General features: G+C 45.9%; 1 protein-coding gene across 6 annotated transcripts in view; it reads right to left on the reverse strand.

The window, feature by feature from the left end:
- The window catches only part of xdh (xanthine dehydrogenase), a 109,016-nt gene that overhangs the window by 70,609 nt on the left and 22,493 nt on the right, over positions 1-15,914 (reverse strand). For all 6 annotated transcript variants that reach the window (XM_072247655.1, XM_072247665.1, XM_072247671.1 and 3 more), the window contains exons 9-16: positions 15,657-15,734; positions 14,514-14,655; positions 12,725-12,817; positions 9,631-9,782; positions 7,902-7,995; positions 7,703-7,812; positions 5,239-5,423; positions 2,517-2,688 (exon numbers count right to left, since the gene is read on the reverse strand). In XM_072247655.1, the coding sequence (XP_072103756.1) occupies positions 2,517-2,688; positions 5,239-5,423; positions 7,703-7,812; positions 7,902-7,995; positions 9,631-9,782; positions 12,725-12,817; positions 14,514-14,655; positions 15,657-15,734 (1,026 nt within the window). The remainder of the gene's footprint in view (positions 1-2,516; positions 2,689-5,238; positions 5,424-7,702; positions 7,813-7,901; positions 7,996-9,630; positions 9,783-12,724; positions 12,818-14,513; positions 14,656-15,656; positions 15,735-15,914) is intronic.

Consider the following 15,914-nt stretch of genomic DNA (forward strand, 5'->3'; position numbering starts at 1 on the left):
AATAGTAATAGTAATACCACTGTTAGTAAATAGTAATAGTCATAGTCATAGAATCGTAATAGAAAAATAGTAATAAATAGTTAAATAGTAATATGTAAATTATGCCAGTAAACTATGAAATAAGTCCAGGACCAGCCTATTGGCTCAGGGTGTCTGACCCTCCAAGGGAGGAGTTGTAAAGTTTGATGGCCACAGGCAGGAATGACTTCCTATGATGCTCTGTGTTGCATCTCGGTGGAATGAGTCTCTGGCTGAATGTACTCCTGTGCCCACCCAGTACATTATGTAGTGGATGGGAGACATTGTCCAAGATGGCATGCAACTTAGACAGCATCCTCTTTTCAGACACCATCGTCAGAGAGTCCAGTTCCATCCCCACAACATCACTGGCCTTACAAATGAGTTTGTTGATTCTGTTGGTGTCTGCTAACCCTCAGCCTGCTGCCCCAGCACACAACAGCAAACATGATAGCACTGGCCATCACAGACTCGTAGAACATCCTCAACATCGTCCGGCAGATGTTAAAGGACCTCAGTCTCCTCAGGAAATAGAGACGGCTCTGACCCTTCTTGTAGACAGCCTCAGTGTTCTTAGACCAGTCCAGTTTATTGTCAGTTCGTATCCCCAGGTATTTGTAATCCTCCACCATGTCCACACTGACCCCCTGGTTGGAAACAGGGGTCACCGGTACCTTAGCTCTCCTCAGGTCTACCACCAGCTCCTTAGTCTTTTTCACATTAAGCTGCAGATAATTCTGCTCACACCATGTGACAAAGTTTCCTACCGTAGCCCTGTACTCAGCCTCATCTCCCTTGCTGATGCATCCAACTATGGCAGAGTCCTCCGAAAACTGCTGAAGATGACAAGACTCTGTGCAGTAGTTGAAGTCCGAGGTGTAAATGGTGAAGAGAAAGGGAGACAAGACAGTCCCCTGTGGAGCCCCAGTGCTGCTGATCACTCTGTCGGACACACAGTGTTGCAAGCACACGCACTGTGGTCTGCCAGTCAGGTAATCAAGAATCCATGACACCAGGAAAGCATCCTCCTGCATCTCTGTCAGCTTCTCCCCCAGCAGAGCAGGGCGGATGGTGTTGAACGCACTGGAGAAGTCAAAAAACATGACCCTCACAGTGCTCGCTGGCTTGTCCAGGTGGGCGTAGACACGGTTCAGCAGGTAGACGATGGCACCCTCAACTCCTAGTCGGGGCTGTTAGGCGACCTGGAGGGGATCTAAGTGTGGCCTGACCATAGGCCAGAGCAGCTCCAGAACAAGTCTCTCCAGGGTCTTCATGATGTGGGAGGTCAATGCCACCGGTCTGTACTCATTGAGGCCACTGGGACACGGCGTCTTCGGCACAGGGACGAGGCAGGACATCTTCCACAGTACAGGAACCCTCTGGAGCCTCAGGCTCATGTTGAATACATGGCGAAGTACTCCACATAGCTGAGGGGCACAGGCTTTGAGCACCCTGGTACTGAAACCATCCGGTCCTGCAGCCTTGCTTGGGTTGAGACGTTTCAGCTGTCTTCTCACCTGTTTAGCCGTGAAGCCCACCGCGGTGGTTTTGTGTGGGGAAGGGATATAGTCATGAGAGCAGGGTGGGGGACTGTGAGGAGGGGTAGGAGGGGAGAGTGGAATATGTGTTGGTTGGGGGCTAACAACAGATGGCTCATGTGGGGGATGGGCAGGGGCCGCAATGTCAAATCTGTTAAAGAACAGGTTAAGTTCGTTGGCCCTGTCCACACTGCCTTTAGCTCCTCTGTTGCTAGTTTGCCAAAACCCAGTAATGGTCCTCATCCCCCTCCAGACCTCTTTACCTGTCTTTAGCCTCCCTGATCCTGGCTTTCAGGTCCCTCTGTATTGCCCTCAGCTCCTCCCCATTTCCATCTCTAATCGCCGTCTTTTTAGCGTTCAGGATGTCCTTAATGTCCTTTGTCACCCATGGCTTGTTATTTGAATAACAAAGGACAGTTCTTGTCAGAACATTGCAGTCCACACAGAAGTTGATGTAATCAGTGATGCACTCTGTGAGCCCATCAATATCCTCTCCATGTGGCTCACAGAGCGCCTGCCAGTCTGTCACCTCAAAACAACCCTGGAGCGCCTCATAAGCCTCCTCCGACCATTTCCTCACTGTCCTCGAGGTTGCAGGTTTACTCTTCACCAGAGGCACGTAGCAGGGTTTTAGATGCACCAGGTTGTGATCTGACCTTCCCAGTGGGGGGAGGGGAGAGGAGCTGTATGCATCCTTAACGTTAGCGTACATCAAATCCAGAGTCCTCTCCCCTCTGGTTGTACAGCTCACATACTGCGTGAAGTTGAGCAGTGTTCTAGCCATGGTAACCTGGTTGAAGTCACCCGAGATGGTAACGAGGGCACTCGGGTGCTGGGTTTGTAATCTGGCTATGACAGTGTAAATGATGCTACACGCCGACGTCGAATTGGCAGAGGGAGGGATGTACACAACAACCACAATTGTATGCAAGATTTCCCTTGGCAAATAATGCTACGTACACTCTTGAAGTCTTGTCCCAGTTTCTGTAGCACGCTGAGGTAGAACTTGAAGAAGAAGCTAAGGCTCAGGGTACGCCGGAATTGTACCATCCCACCAGGAGCAGAGGGTGAAAGTGTGAGCTCAGATGCAAGCAGCGAGCAGGCATTCTGCAGGAGCTCCTCATTCCACTGTCTAAATGGGAGAGAATTGAAAGATTAGAGAGCTCATGGATTTTAGATAGAGAAGGGGTGTATATTTAATATATTGTTTCCCCTGAGGATGTAAGTCTTTATCTATCTCCAGTTTCCCAGTACAATTGCAAGATAATGCAACCCAAAAAGAGGCCATTCATCCTTCATGGCCATGCTGTTTCTGTCATCAAATTATTACAATACCCTCACCTCACTATCCACAACTTTGGAAAAGTCTCCAAGGATTTATTGAATTTCCCCTTTGTAAGTTATGATTAAAGTTGCTCCACTGCCAATGAGTTCCAGTTGGTGTTATTTTACCCAAGAACTTTGTGTTCTCAGTGCCACCTCCATTGCAATGTTGCACTCCAACTCTCCTACAAGTGTCAATCCAGCCTGTGTTTGTACCTACTGTCCATTACTCCATTACTCAGAGGCAAGTGATGTCCAGGGATAATTGATTATCCCTCCAGCCACTCTGGTGGGATCAACACCCTTCCACCTGTCCCATAGGGACACTCTACCCCCTCTTTAGATAGAGGCTATAAATTCTGACCACTTTACGGGTTACTATACAAACACCATCTAAAACAAGTTAATATAATAATCTACTGGAGTAAGAGAACACCTTTCATTTTGCTGGGGAAAAATCAGAAAGATGAGCATTTGTTAACTGGTGAGAGACGGAATGATTCAGAGAGAGTTGGGAGTCCTCGTAGTTAAATCACCGTAAGTTAATAAGCAGCTCAGCAGGTAGCTGGTAATGTTAGCCTTTATTGCAGGAGGACCATAACATCCCCTGGAGGAACTCAGCAGGTCAGGCAACATCTGTGGAGGGAGATATTTTGGGTCAAGGCCCTTCACCTGGACTGGAAGGAAAGTGGGAAGTAGCCAGTATAAAAGGTGAAGGGAAGGTGGTGACAGGGAGGTGAATGTAGGAATAATGTCAGAAGCTGGGGGGGGGGCGGTGATAAGTTGAAGTGACAAAGGACCCTATCCACCTATCACTTCTCCAGCCTTCCTTCCACTGTCTCTTCTTTCTTTCCAGTCCAGAAGGATGATCTTGACCCGAGACATCAACTGCCCATTTCCCTCCACAGACACTGCCTGAATTGTTGAGCTTCTTGTGTTGCTCCGGATCCCAGCATCTGCAGTGTCTGATGTCTCCTTTATTGCAAGAAATCCAACTACAAGAATAGAGACATCACGTCCTATCCAGATAGAGGCCCAGTGAGACTGCGTGTAGAACATTGTGTGCAGGTCTGGTCTCCCGACACAAGATAGAAGCAACTTGCACTGGAATGAGTGGGGTGGAATTTCACCAGATTGATTCCAGAAATGGCAGGTTTGTCATACAGTGTGTGGAAAGATTATAGCAAAGTGGGACTTCACTTTAGAAGACTGAGTGCCAATTTTGTTGAAACTTAAAACCACAGAATCAAGGGACGGGGAATAGTGCAGGTAAGTTTTTTTGACTTGAGCAAATAAACCTTGAACTGATTGAAGGGTAGCACTGGCTCAATGGACCGAATGGTCTACTCCTGCTTGAAGCAGATGACATGGTGTTTCTGAAGATACTGCAGCTACTTCACAGCTTCAGCATGTGGGGTTTGGTTTCTAAGCACTGGCATGTCTGATGTGGAGTTTGCATGTTTTCCTGTGACTGCACGGATACTCTGGGTTCCTCTTGTGTCCAAAGGCTAAGCAGGCCACAGCTAAATTACCTATAGAGTAGAAGACTCAGGGAGAACTATGGGTCTGTTAACAGGCATATGAGAAAATATGTCACAGGGAAAATTTGGGGAATATAGTTGCTCTGAGAGCAAGCATTTAATCAATAGACCAAATGATCTCCTACTGCTGTGTAAAGAACAATAAACATACAAAGGATCTGGAGGAACTCAGCAGGTCAGGCAGCATCAACAGAAGAAAATGGACAATCAATGTTCCAGGTCCAAACCCTTCATCAGGACTTGAAAGAAAGAGGAGTAATGGCCATCTAAAAGGTTGAGGAGAGGGGTGAAGCAAGAGCTGGTGGGTGATATGTGACCCAGGAGGGGTCAACTGGGAATGAAATGAGAAGCAGAGACGTGATAGGTGCTCAGCCGAAAGGACTGAAGAAAATATGATCTCAGAGGATAGAATAGTGGACCATAGATTAATGGGAAGGAGGTGAGAAGGGAAGCTGGTGAGAGGAGTGTGTGTGTGATGGGATTGAGAGGGCAGGGGAGATACAGTGATGGTGGCTGGTGGGGTAAGGGGAAACAAATGGAGCAGAGAGAATAGTAGAGAAATTAAAGTAATCAATGTTCATGCCTCCCTATCAAGGCACATTTTGAGGTCATGTTCCTCTAATCTGTATCTGGCCTCATCTTGGTAGTAGAAGAGGCTGTAGACAGATATGTCACTGTGGGGAAATTTCTTAGGCTACACGCAGAGGGAATGGAGGAAATCAGCGGGCCAGTGAAATCTCTTTCTTGTGCTACCACAGCTCAGAAGAATATTATTGGATTGTGCTTTCAGAGCCATTCCTTCTTCGGTCGAGACTTACTTTCCAAGGAGCTCCTGGCACGTTTTCTTTGCAGACACAGTGGTTGGCCCCATGCCTCCATAGCTCAACTTCAACTCTTCCACGACGCTGCTCCCCTCCCTGAAAGCAATTCGCATCCCACAGTTGACAATGGCAATGTCGTCTTCACGGCGCTGGGCCTGTTTGAACGCTGAGAAATACTCTCCCTTGAACAAAACAGAGCAAGGTCAGTGATCAGTGTACTATAGTACTTCTGGTACTACGTCCTAATGGAGCCAGTAGCCCAGGGAATATGAGATGGAACCAACCACAGCCTCAAGATAGAGTTGTGACACAGAGGAGGCAACAAATTATGAGCTGAATTGGAACAAAAATGAAAAGAGACATAGCTGGAGATAAAATGGTAACCATTGTAACTCAGAGATCTTAAATGAGACTAGAGTAGTGCACTGGGGTTCGTGATGGGCCCATTATTATTTGTCAACTTTATCGACAATTTGGATGAGAATGTACAAGCCATACTTAGTTTGCAGATGTCATTAAAAGAGTCACAGGTAGACTCATCCAAGGAAACTGAGTATAGATGGTGACAGATCGAACTTGGAGTATTGTGTTCAGTTTTGGTCACCTTGCCATAGGAAAGATGTTATTAAGATGAGTGAAGAAAACATTTACAAGCGTGTTGCCAGGAGTTGAGGTACTGCATTGAACAGACTACGGCTTTATGCCTTGGAGTGTAGAACACTGTGGGGTGATCTTACAGAGGTGTACAAAATCATGAGGGACAGAGATAGGATAAATTGAATCAGTCATTTTCCCAGAGTCAGGGTATCGAGAACTAGAAGGTACAGGCTTAGAGTGAGTGGGGAGAGATTTAATAGGAACCTGAGGGGCAACCTTTTCATTCAGAGGGTGGTCAGTATGTAGAGTGAGCTGCCAGAGGAAGTAGTTGAAGCAGACATGATAATAAATTTTGAAAAGAAACATTTGGACTGGTACATGGATAGGAAAGGTTTAGAAAGATATGGGCCAAACACAGTCAAATAGGATTAGTTTTGATGGGCATGTGCCATTTTGGCCGAAGGGCCCATTTCCATGCTTTATGACTCCATGACTCTATGAGAGACCATCAGCACTAACAACATGACACTTAATGAAAAAATATCAAGTGGGATCTTTGGCTTTACTGGCACAATGGTTGAATGGTTGCCTGGGCCTTGATCTGAAAACATTAGTTCAATTCACACTGTAGTATTAGCAAAGTTCTATTCATTTATTTAAAGCATTAGCTAGGAACTCATCGAATCTCCATAAAATCAGTCTGGATTGCTTAAGGGAAAAAATTCTGCCACGTTACCTGACCAACGTGGATCAATGGGGCTCTCATATGACTTCCTTCTGAACAGTCTGCACAGTGCAGTGGGCAGCAAATGTTGTCTGTATCAGCAGCACCCATGTCCCACGCATGCAATGGCTGCAGTGTATAGTGAGCACCATCTACAAATTGCACTGCAGTTACTTACCAAGGCTACTCTGAGCACATTTCCCAAATCTGTGATCAGGAAGTACAAGGGTTCCAGGTTCATGGGAACACCACCACTTATAAATTCCCAGAAAGCCGCTCATTATACAGAATTGGAAATATGCCACCAGACTCTCATTGTTGTTCTGGAACTGGAACTCTGTCTCCAAGAGCTCTCTGGAAGCTCCTTCACCAGAAGGAATGCAGTACTTCAGTGGTAACATCATCTTCTCAAGAGACAATGGGCTGAATGCACTTCCCTGGACAACAGGATGCTGTGACGGGCAGGCCATGGAAAGTGAATCAATACCACAAAGGTTTGCTCAGGTCTTGCCTAAATATTTGTCCGGATTCTGCTGCATATGGAATAAAGAACAAGTCCAGAGTTTCTTTTGCTCAATTAACCGAATAAATCAGGAAAATCCAGGACAAATCCCATAGCTGAGTGGGAATATGAGGCCAGGTGCATGTGTGTGTCGGTGGGGAGGAGGAAGGGAGAAGGTCTTCATACAGGAATTTCCATCCCATGGTCAGAGAGTACAGAAATAGATTTTAGCTCACCAACTTCACATCAAATGTCAGGAATCCATTTTGCACTAATTCTACTTTTTCTCCTTGTTGTCCCATCAAATGACCCCAATTCTACCACTCACCTACGCACTAGGGAAAATTTATAGCTGCCAATTAGCCCAGCAATCTGCTCATCTTCGGGTTGTGGGAGGAAACCACAGCACGCAGAGGAAACTCGTTCTGTCACAGGAAAGATGTGCAGACTCCACGGGATCCTTGGAAACCAGGGACAGCGGCGTCACCAGGTGCACCACAGTGCTGCTCACATGGAACATGAACACTGGCACTGATCTGGCTGGTTGGACTGCTGGTCCCTCTGCCACAAACTCAGCATAATTCTACACAAGGTAATTTACAAATAAGGGTCCTCATTCCTTTGCAGCAGGTCCTCACCTTCCTGGTGTACGGAATCTCCACAGAGACCAGGATCTCCTGCGGGCTTAATATGGTCTTCCTGTAGCCGGTAAAAAAATCTCCGTCCATCTGCACAACGCGGATACTCCCTGCAAACAGGTGGTCAAAGAGTGGGTGAATCACATTGAGGACAGGAATTGGGCTGTGAAACCTATTTGACCACCTGGAATTCTCTTACCTTGGGATGCCAGGGTAAGTAGACAACCAGAGGCCACAAATAGGGGGTTGAGGTCTGAGATAGGGCTGGCGGTCATGATGTTCCCTCCTACTGCCTGGAAATGTCATGCAAAGGAAGAAGCTGTTATTGCTGAATGCTCACTGTTCGACTCTTTATGTATTAAAATCCATCCTCCACACACCCCATCCTGGTGGAGACACCTTGACCACTGACCATCAGAGGCCATGTAGGTGACAACTGGCTGGTTATCCCTCTTCCAGTTTGGAGAATTTCCAGCATGTTGTTCCAGTTTCTGATAGATCTAACACTAAGTAACTCTGCCACCCCTATCTGTAGCCCAGCTCTCTCTGCTACATAGTGGTATAGGCACAATCCCTACTGGGGAGATGTACAGTGAGGAAGATATCAGAGGGATGGAAGATCATCTACCAGGTTGCAGGGCTCGAGCACTTCATTACTGAAAAATTAGAGTACGCAGAGGTTCTAGGAACTCCTCAGATCAAACCTTAACGTCCCTCAACCCCAGTCCAAGATAATGAATCCCCATCTCAAATCCCAGTACAGAGTAACTCATCCCAACTCCAATTCAACTCCATCACCTCTCACCTTGACCCCAACTCACCCCATTTCACCTCCAGCACAAAGTACCCATCCAACTCCTCCTCACAGCCGACTCAAAGTAACCCAATCCAAAAACACCCCCTCACCTCTCCACACCTTAACTACAAAGTAAATCATCCTCAACTCACCTTCAGCTCCTAGTCCAGGGTAGCCTAACCCCCAACTTACTCTTCATTGTTTATCTCACCTCTTGCATTCAGCTCAAGGGCATCCAAACAAACTGAGCAACCATCCCTCCTCCCCACCAAACCTAACTCACCCTTCACACTTATCTCAGACCAGGTCCTAAATCAAGGCAATCCAACACAAATCACCTCCCACTATACCAGCTTGAGGTAACCCATCTCCAACCTACCATTCATAACCCAAATGTAAGGTAATCCATTACCAACTCTGTTCCCACTACCCTAGCTCAAGGTAACCCAACTCTAATCGCCCCTCACTAACCCAACAAGGTAATTCATCCCTGGCTCAACCACTTCTGCCACAATATACCCCATCTACAGATCATCCCCTAGCTTGGACTCAACCCAGGAGAGCATTTCTAACGAAGTTCCCAACACCATGTCAAGCACTTCACTCCAAGGCTTTCCTCAGCAGATGGATCCCAGATCCAATGTACTCTTGAACCCATGAACTCACCATCATTACTCCATTTGTTGCATGATTTATTTTTGTAATTTATAGCCATTTCATACTTCTGCTCTGTATTGCAACCCTAAAACAACAAAGCTCACGCCAGCCATGATAATAAATCTGATTTTGATTCTGATTCTGAATTTAAGAATCCTCATGACCATTAACTCAACTGGCCCCTCCTCCAGTTCCTGGGACCCTCTCTCAACTCAAGATCCGACTCAACCCTTATTGCTACCCCAACCCCTACTTAACCTGCATCACCAACAGCCCTCCATCCCCAGCTCAGAAACTCCATCCCCTAATTCCAAGACCACTCCCATCTCAGGGATCCTCACTTCCAACTCGTGCTCCCACACCCATAAACCAAGTTCCACTCAGCACCTGCTCCAGTCTCCCACTACTCTCCTCATGATCCATCGCTGATCTGGTGAAGAGAGGCTGGTTCTCTACCCCATGACAAATTGCTCACCGCCACATTCCTGATCTGCTGCCCTGCAAACCACCGCAGCTGCTCCAACACAGCCCGGAAAACCTCTGTCCTGTAGCCAGGGAGCTCGTCCACAGCTTCTTTCAACACATTCTCGATGTGGCTCAGTGTGCATGCTGCTCCGAACAATATCCCTTGGAAAACAGTAGAGATGTACTATAATTACAAAACTGAATGGCTGTAATTTCATTATAGAAACACAGAATCATACAGCACAGATGGACATTTTGGCTCACCACATCCACGTCAACCTTTATGCTCATCTACGCCAATCTACAGATAGCCACTGTCCCATTCCTGCGCTAATTCATGGGCAGCAGGTCAGTGCTACTAAAGGGCTTTCTCCATTACAACCACAGGTGGAATGATTGGAAACTGAAATAGGATGGTGAGGGTGAGGGCGAGGGTCAGGTTGGGGGTGGCGAGGATGAGAGGAAAAGGAGGGGCAGCAAGCATAGGTGCTTGGATGAAAAGACCCACATTCTCCCTGTGCTGCAGGTTCTCTGCTTTCTTCCCACATTCCAAAGACATGCTGGGATGTTAACTGGCCACTGTCAATTATTCCTGGTGTAGGTGGGATGTAGCAGAAGCAGGTGCAAGCAATGCCCATGGAAGAGGGAATGGGTTACAGGAAAACAATTGAGACTGTGATTGATAGGAACAATCAGAGAGCCAGCATAGACCAAATGGGCCAAATAGCCTTCCTGCATGCTGCAAAAGATATGAAATGCCTTGATCAGTGCCAAGTGCTGATTACCTATGCTGATCTCCACATCTTAAAATAACTTGGTGGATGGAGAGTGCATAAACTATTAAAACAACTTCCTAACAGCATCACTTAAAATCCCACACAATTCACTATTTTGATGTCCTCCTTGTGTTATCGAGAAGTGAGTCACAAACTGTGGGTCACAATCTTTTATCTGATTTCTATTGGTAAGTAAGTAATGATATCATTATATCTGGGAAATTTTACCTGTATTGAGTAAAGGGTGCACCCAGACCAGTTTCCTAAATTCAATGAGAAACAGGCACAAGCATTTCAAAGTGAGAGTAATACATTCCATTTTTATCTGATGTATCCATAAAAATTAGCAAGCAGGTCCAGTCCAATTTCTAGACAAAACTGTTTACTTTTGTTTTGTGAGGCCGTATTCCTGGTTGACTCGAAGTGTGGAGTTATTCCCTTACAATATAAGCAGGTGAGTGGATGCAGTCCACAGACAGCATCCCCTGCTGGTAGGAAAAGTGGGAAAAATCCTTTCCTTCTGCTTTGTGGCCAGTGATCTCCGAATTACATCTGGGATTATCAGAATGTGGGATTGTGATAAACTATGTCTTGTCACGACAAGTGCAGAACAATCTGCCTGAAGTCTGGGGAGTTTTTGAACTAAAAAAAAATCACTTAAGTATTGGCCCTTCAAGAACCAATAGATATGCTATAATTTTTTTGATAGAATGGATTAGAGTCATGAGAAACAGAGCATGGAAGCAAGCCCTTTGGTCTATTGGGTTCATACCAACCACCAGATATCCATTTACACTCATCGGACAGTAATTCCATCATTTTTTATTCTGCCCAGATACTCTTTAAATCCCCACCAGTTCTACCACTTACCAACACTCTAGGGGTAATTACAGAGACCAATTGAACTTCCAGCCCCATACATTTTTGAGATGCGAGATGGAACCAGAGCACCAAAAGAAATCCATGCAGTCATAGGGAGACTGCTGAGTTACACAAGATTCTACTGTTAACAAGCACACAGCCAAAATCCCATTTGCCTACATTACAACATAGCTTTACAGTCATCGAGTCATAGAAAAGTACAGCACAGAAGCAAGCCCTTCAGCCCATCTAGTCTTGCCATACCATTAAAATGCCAACTCCATACTCCTCCCATCCATGTACCGATCCAAAATTCTTTTAAATGTTCAAATCGAGCTCACATGCACCACTTGGTCTAGTGGCTTGTTCCACTCTCTCACGATCCTCTGAGTGAAGAAGTTTCCCCTCATGTTTCCTTTAAACTTTTTCTCCTTTCAACCTTAACCCATAACCTCGAGTTGTAGTCCCACCCAACATCAGTGGAAAAAGCCTGCTTGCATTTCCCTATCTATACCCCTCTTAATTTTGTATACCTCCATCAAATCTTCCCTCAATATTCTACATTCAAAGGAATAAAATCCAAACCAATTTAATCTCCTTATAACTCAAGTCCTCCAGTACCAGCAACGTCCTGATAAATTTTCTCTGTACTCTTTCAAACTTGTTTACATCGTTTCTGTAGGTAGGTGACCAAAACTGTACACAGTACTCCAAGTTAGTCCTCACCAACGTCTTGTACAACTTCAATGTAACATCCCATCTCCTGTACTCAATACTTTGATTATGAAGGCCAATAGACCAAAAGCTTTCTTTATAACCCTATCTCCCTGTGACACCACTTTCAATGAATTATTGTTCTGTATTCCCAGACCCCTTTGTTCTACAGCATTCCTCAGTGCCCTACTGTCCACTGTGTAAAACCTACCCTTTCTATGCCTTACCTATTTGAAATATCTCAAGTCATTTCACAGCAACAGTTTCAGATGAAATAAAAAAAAACAGCACTATATAAAATGCCCAACTACAAGATATACAGTATAGCAGTAACACTGCAAAGTGACCCTGACAGCATTTGTGAAACCACAACCATTCCCACTGGAGAGTCAAGGATAACACCAGCCGTAGGTTCCTTTCCAAGTCACACACCATTCTAACTGGAAATATATCACCATTCCTTCACCATCACTGTGTCTTAATCCTCGAAGATCTTCCCAACAGCACCATGGGAGAAGTACCTTCACCGGAGCTCACCCCCCCTCCTCCTCAATGGTATTTGGAGGTGGGCAATTAGATGCTTGCCTTGCCAGTGATAGTGATATCCCATCAGTGAATAAAAGAGAGACGACACGTTTGGGCCAATTTTACTATAGTCAGTGTGGAACTAATCCGTCCCACTGGCAGTTCAGGCTCCAAATATTTCACTGAGTTCCACGTGTGATTGAAGATTGATGTCTGTGCCTCACCCACCTGTATCTGTGCGTTTGGTAGAATTCAGTTCTGAAATATGAGCTGGAGCCAGAATCACTGGGTACAACATATTCTTGAATCTCATCTCAATGCCTGGAGGGGAGAGAGAGAGAGAGAGTGTGGGATGGGGTGGGGTGGGGGGAAGAGGGTTTGGGGAGGGGGGGATGAGGGGCAGTAAATATTTGTCCTCATTGTGATGTCTCCATGCCACCAATGCCACTCTCCTCACTCAAATTTGCATCTACTAGTAATTGGCTCTGTATATCAAGGTAGCGGAGTGGAGGGTGCATGTTGTTTTCTCAGGAGTTCTCCTTATTCTGAAGGAAACCGCATTTACCAGTGGTTCTCTAAGGCAAAATGTGGAAGAGGCTTAAAGGGGATGTAGGTGTACGTGGTTTTCCCCACTCAGTGCAACTAGTGCGTTAATCAGAATTCACATGGCATAATCAGGATACAAAGATTCTGGAGGAAAACACAAGTATGGATTAGAATTAATCATTGACTGTTTCCTCAGGTTCTCTTCCCACTGGAACTCTGGAGAGTAAATACACTCCCACCCCCGAACACCCAGATAAAAACCTTTCCCCCTGGTGCTTCCACATTTCCCAGTTGTACCCCTGGAGTCATACCCGTGGTGCATTGGCAGAGCAGCACCTTCACAGCTCCATTATACCCTGGTGCTGTCTGTCTGTATGCTCTCCCTATAGTCCTGTGGGCTTCATCTGGGTGCTCCAGTTTCCACCCATCTCCCAAAGATGTGCAAGTCAATAGATTAATTGTCCATTGTAAATTGCCCTTTATGTGTATGTGAGGGGTAGAATCTGGGGAGAGTTTTGGGAATTTGAAGAGAATAAAATGGTATTCATGTAGGGTTAGTGTAAATGGAGGTTTGGTGGTCAGCATGAACTCATTGGGCCAAAGAAAGATGATTTCCACTCCCTCCTCCATCTGGTCCCAAGCTACCCCTATCTCTCCCATCATTTTCTCCATCCCTGTAACAGAGGCCACGTGTGGATATGAACTGAACTAATACTCCAGAGAACACAAGTTGTAGCTCCACTAGGACAGTCTGCAAATTTGAATCATGATCATTAATTTATAATAAAGAGGTATGCAGAGATAGAAAATAGCCCCACCATGTCCATGTCAACCATCAAAAACCCACTATTTCACTATATCCTACACTAACCCATTTTATTCCTATCATCTTCCCCTAGATTTATCAATACCAGGAGCAATTTCAGCCAATTAACCCACCAATCTGCACATTTTTGGGACGTAGGAAGAAACCAGACCACCTGAGGGAAACCCACACACTCACAGGGAGAAGGTACAAACTCCACACAGACAGCACTTTAGATCAGGATTGGTGCCATGAGGCAGTAGCTGAACTCATTACACCACTGTGCCACTAATTTTTAATAGGGAATACCAATCAGTTCAGTCTTACCCCTTTTAAGGAAGAGCACTATTGATCACTAGTCCTAAACCACAGCACTGGCAACAGCTTCCAGAAGCAGCCAAAAATGTTGCTGCTTTGGAAAATGGGGCAATGGGTGATGTGTGAAATAGATGGATCTTGCTGGGGAATTCAACCTTAAGATAATTGTTTAAATGATGCTTGGAGCTCAGACTCCAACAGCAGGGAACATACTGTTCCTTTCATTTCATTACAACCATCATCCCAGTAACACTGGATCCAATAACCCCAGCCCTTTGCCTCACTAGTGGAGGGATGCAGATTAGTTGGGGAAGGACCATTGTCCACTGCACTTTGTCTGCATCTTACCCACTTCTGTGTTGCCAACCACCAGCCTGGCCTCAGGATATTTAGTCTTCAGAGCCAGCAGCTCGCTCAGGGTTGTAGGTTGAATCCAAGTGACTCGCTCCCCTCTGAAGACCAGTGTTCTCTGAGGAGATTTATTAAGTGCCTGCAAAAACACAGGGGTGATAAGCAGTGATAGCTGGTCTGACTTTGAAAACAAGAGAATTTGAAAACTTGAGGTAGGGGTGCGCGGGAGCCAGTGGATCTCAATGAACACAGGGGTGAGGGGTGCACAGGGCTTGGTGGGAGTCAGTGCCGGCAAATGCGAGTGGGCTGAGCTCAAAAGTACAACCCGATATAGGAAATTGATTCAATTCCACCCAGTCTGCATTCCCTCTGCCGAGTTATTCCCAGAAGGTGTTGCCCAGGACAGGATCAATTCCCAGCCCACTGCTGCACATTGACATCCAGAGTGGAATGTCCCTCGCAGTGTGAGTGGGAGAAATCCATCCGCTGTAAGCCCAGTCAATGGCACTTTAGGTGCAGGGAGCCTGCTTGACTCCCAAACCAGCTGAGGGGAAGTTGTGGCCCAGAGAACCCTTTGGGCAAACACGATTCAGCCACTGAAGGTAATGGGGAACTGACATAGTGTAACAGTTGATAGGAGATTGTATTGAAAGGCAGGCCAGAGTATTTCAAAGTATAACTTCTGCAAAACTGCTGCTGAGTCCATGGAAGAATCCGAGAGACAGGAAGCATTGTAGGGGCTCAACATCAGCACCTGCGGTCAGCATCAAATAAAACTGGACATCAATCTACGACAAGGTAGCCGAAGAGAAAGAGCTAAAGCAATGGCCTAGAATAGGAAAGAAAGAGGTAGGAAGGTAAAGGTTTCAAGAGTGAATTCTAAAACTTTAGGGGCTAGACAACTGGAGGCGAGTCAAGGCATTAAATTCAGAGTGTATAAGAGGACAGCACTGAAGAAACAAAATGAAGCTGGAGGAGACGACAAAGATAGGGGCAGGTATGTCCATGAAGGGACTTGGAAACAAGTCAGGGAGTGTAGCTGCTCCATAAACCAGTGTGGTTAGGGAGTGTTTAATCCATGAAAGGGCTCAGTCAGAATGGGCTCCCTGGAGGGGGAGCTTTGTTATCACCTATACCTACCAGTTCAGGGGGGAAGATGGGTTCCTGAGTGGGATCCAGAGGCTTAAACTCTGATGATTCAAAAAGTTTGGATGATATCTGTAAAGAGAAAATGTTTGTTAAACTAAACAGAAAGAGTCCAACATTAAGTGGGCCAGGCAGCAACTCCTATGAGAGAAATAGTATCAATGTTTCAGCACGATGATTAAAGGTTGAGATCTTCAGGTCAATTTTTCAACAGAAATTCACCTCACAGATGCTGCCTGGCCTCCCGAGTCT

The sequence above is a fragment of the Mobula birostris genome, chromosome 2 (assembly GCF_030028105.1).
Source record: "Mobula birostris isolate sMobBir1 chromosome 2, sMobBir1.hap1, whole genome shotgun sequence".
NCBI classification, from domain to species: domain Eukaryota; kingdom Metazoa; phylum Chordata; class Chondrichthyes; order Myliobatiformes; family Myliobatidae; genus Mobula; species Mobula birostris.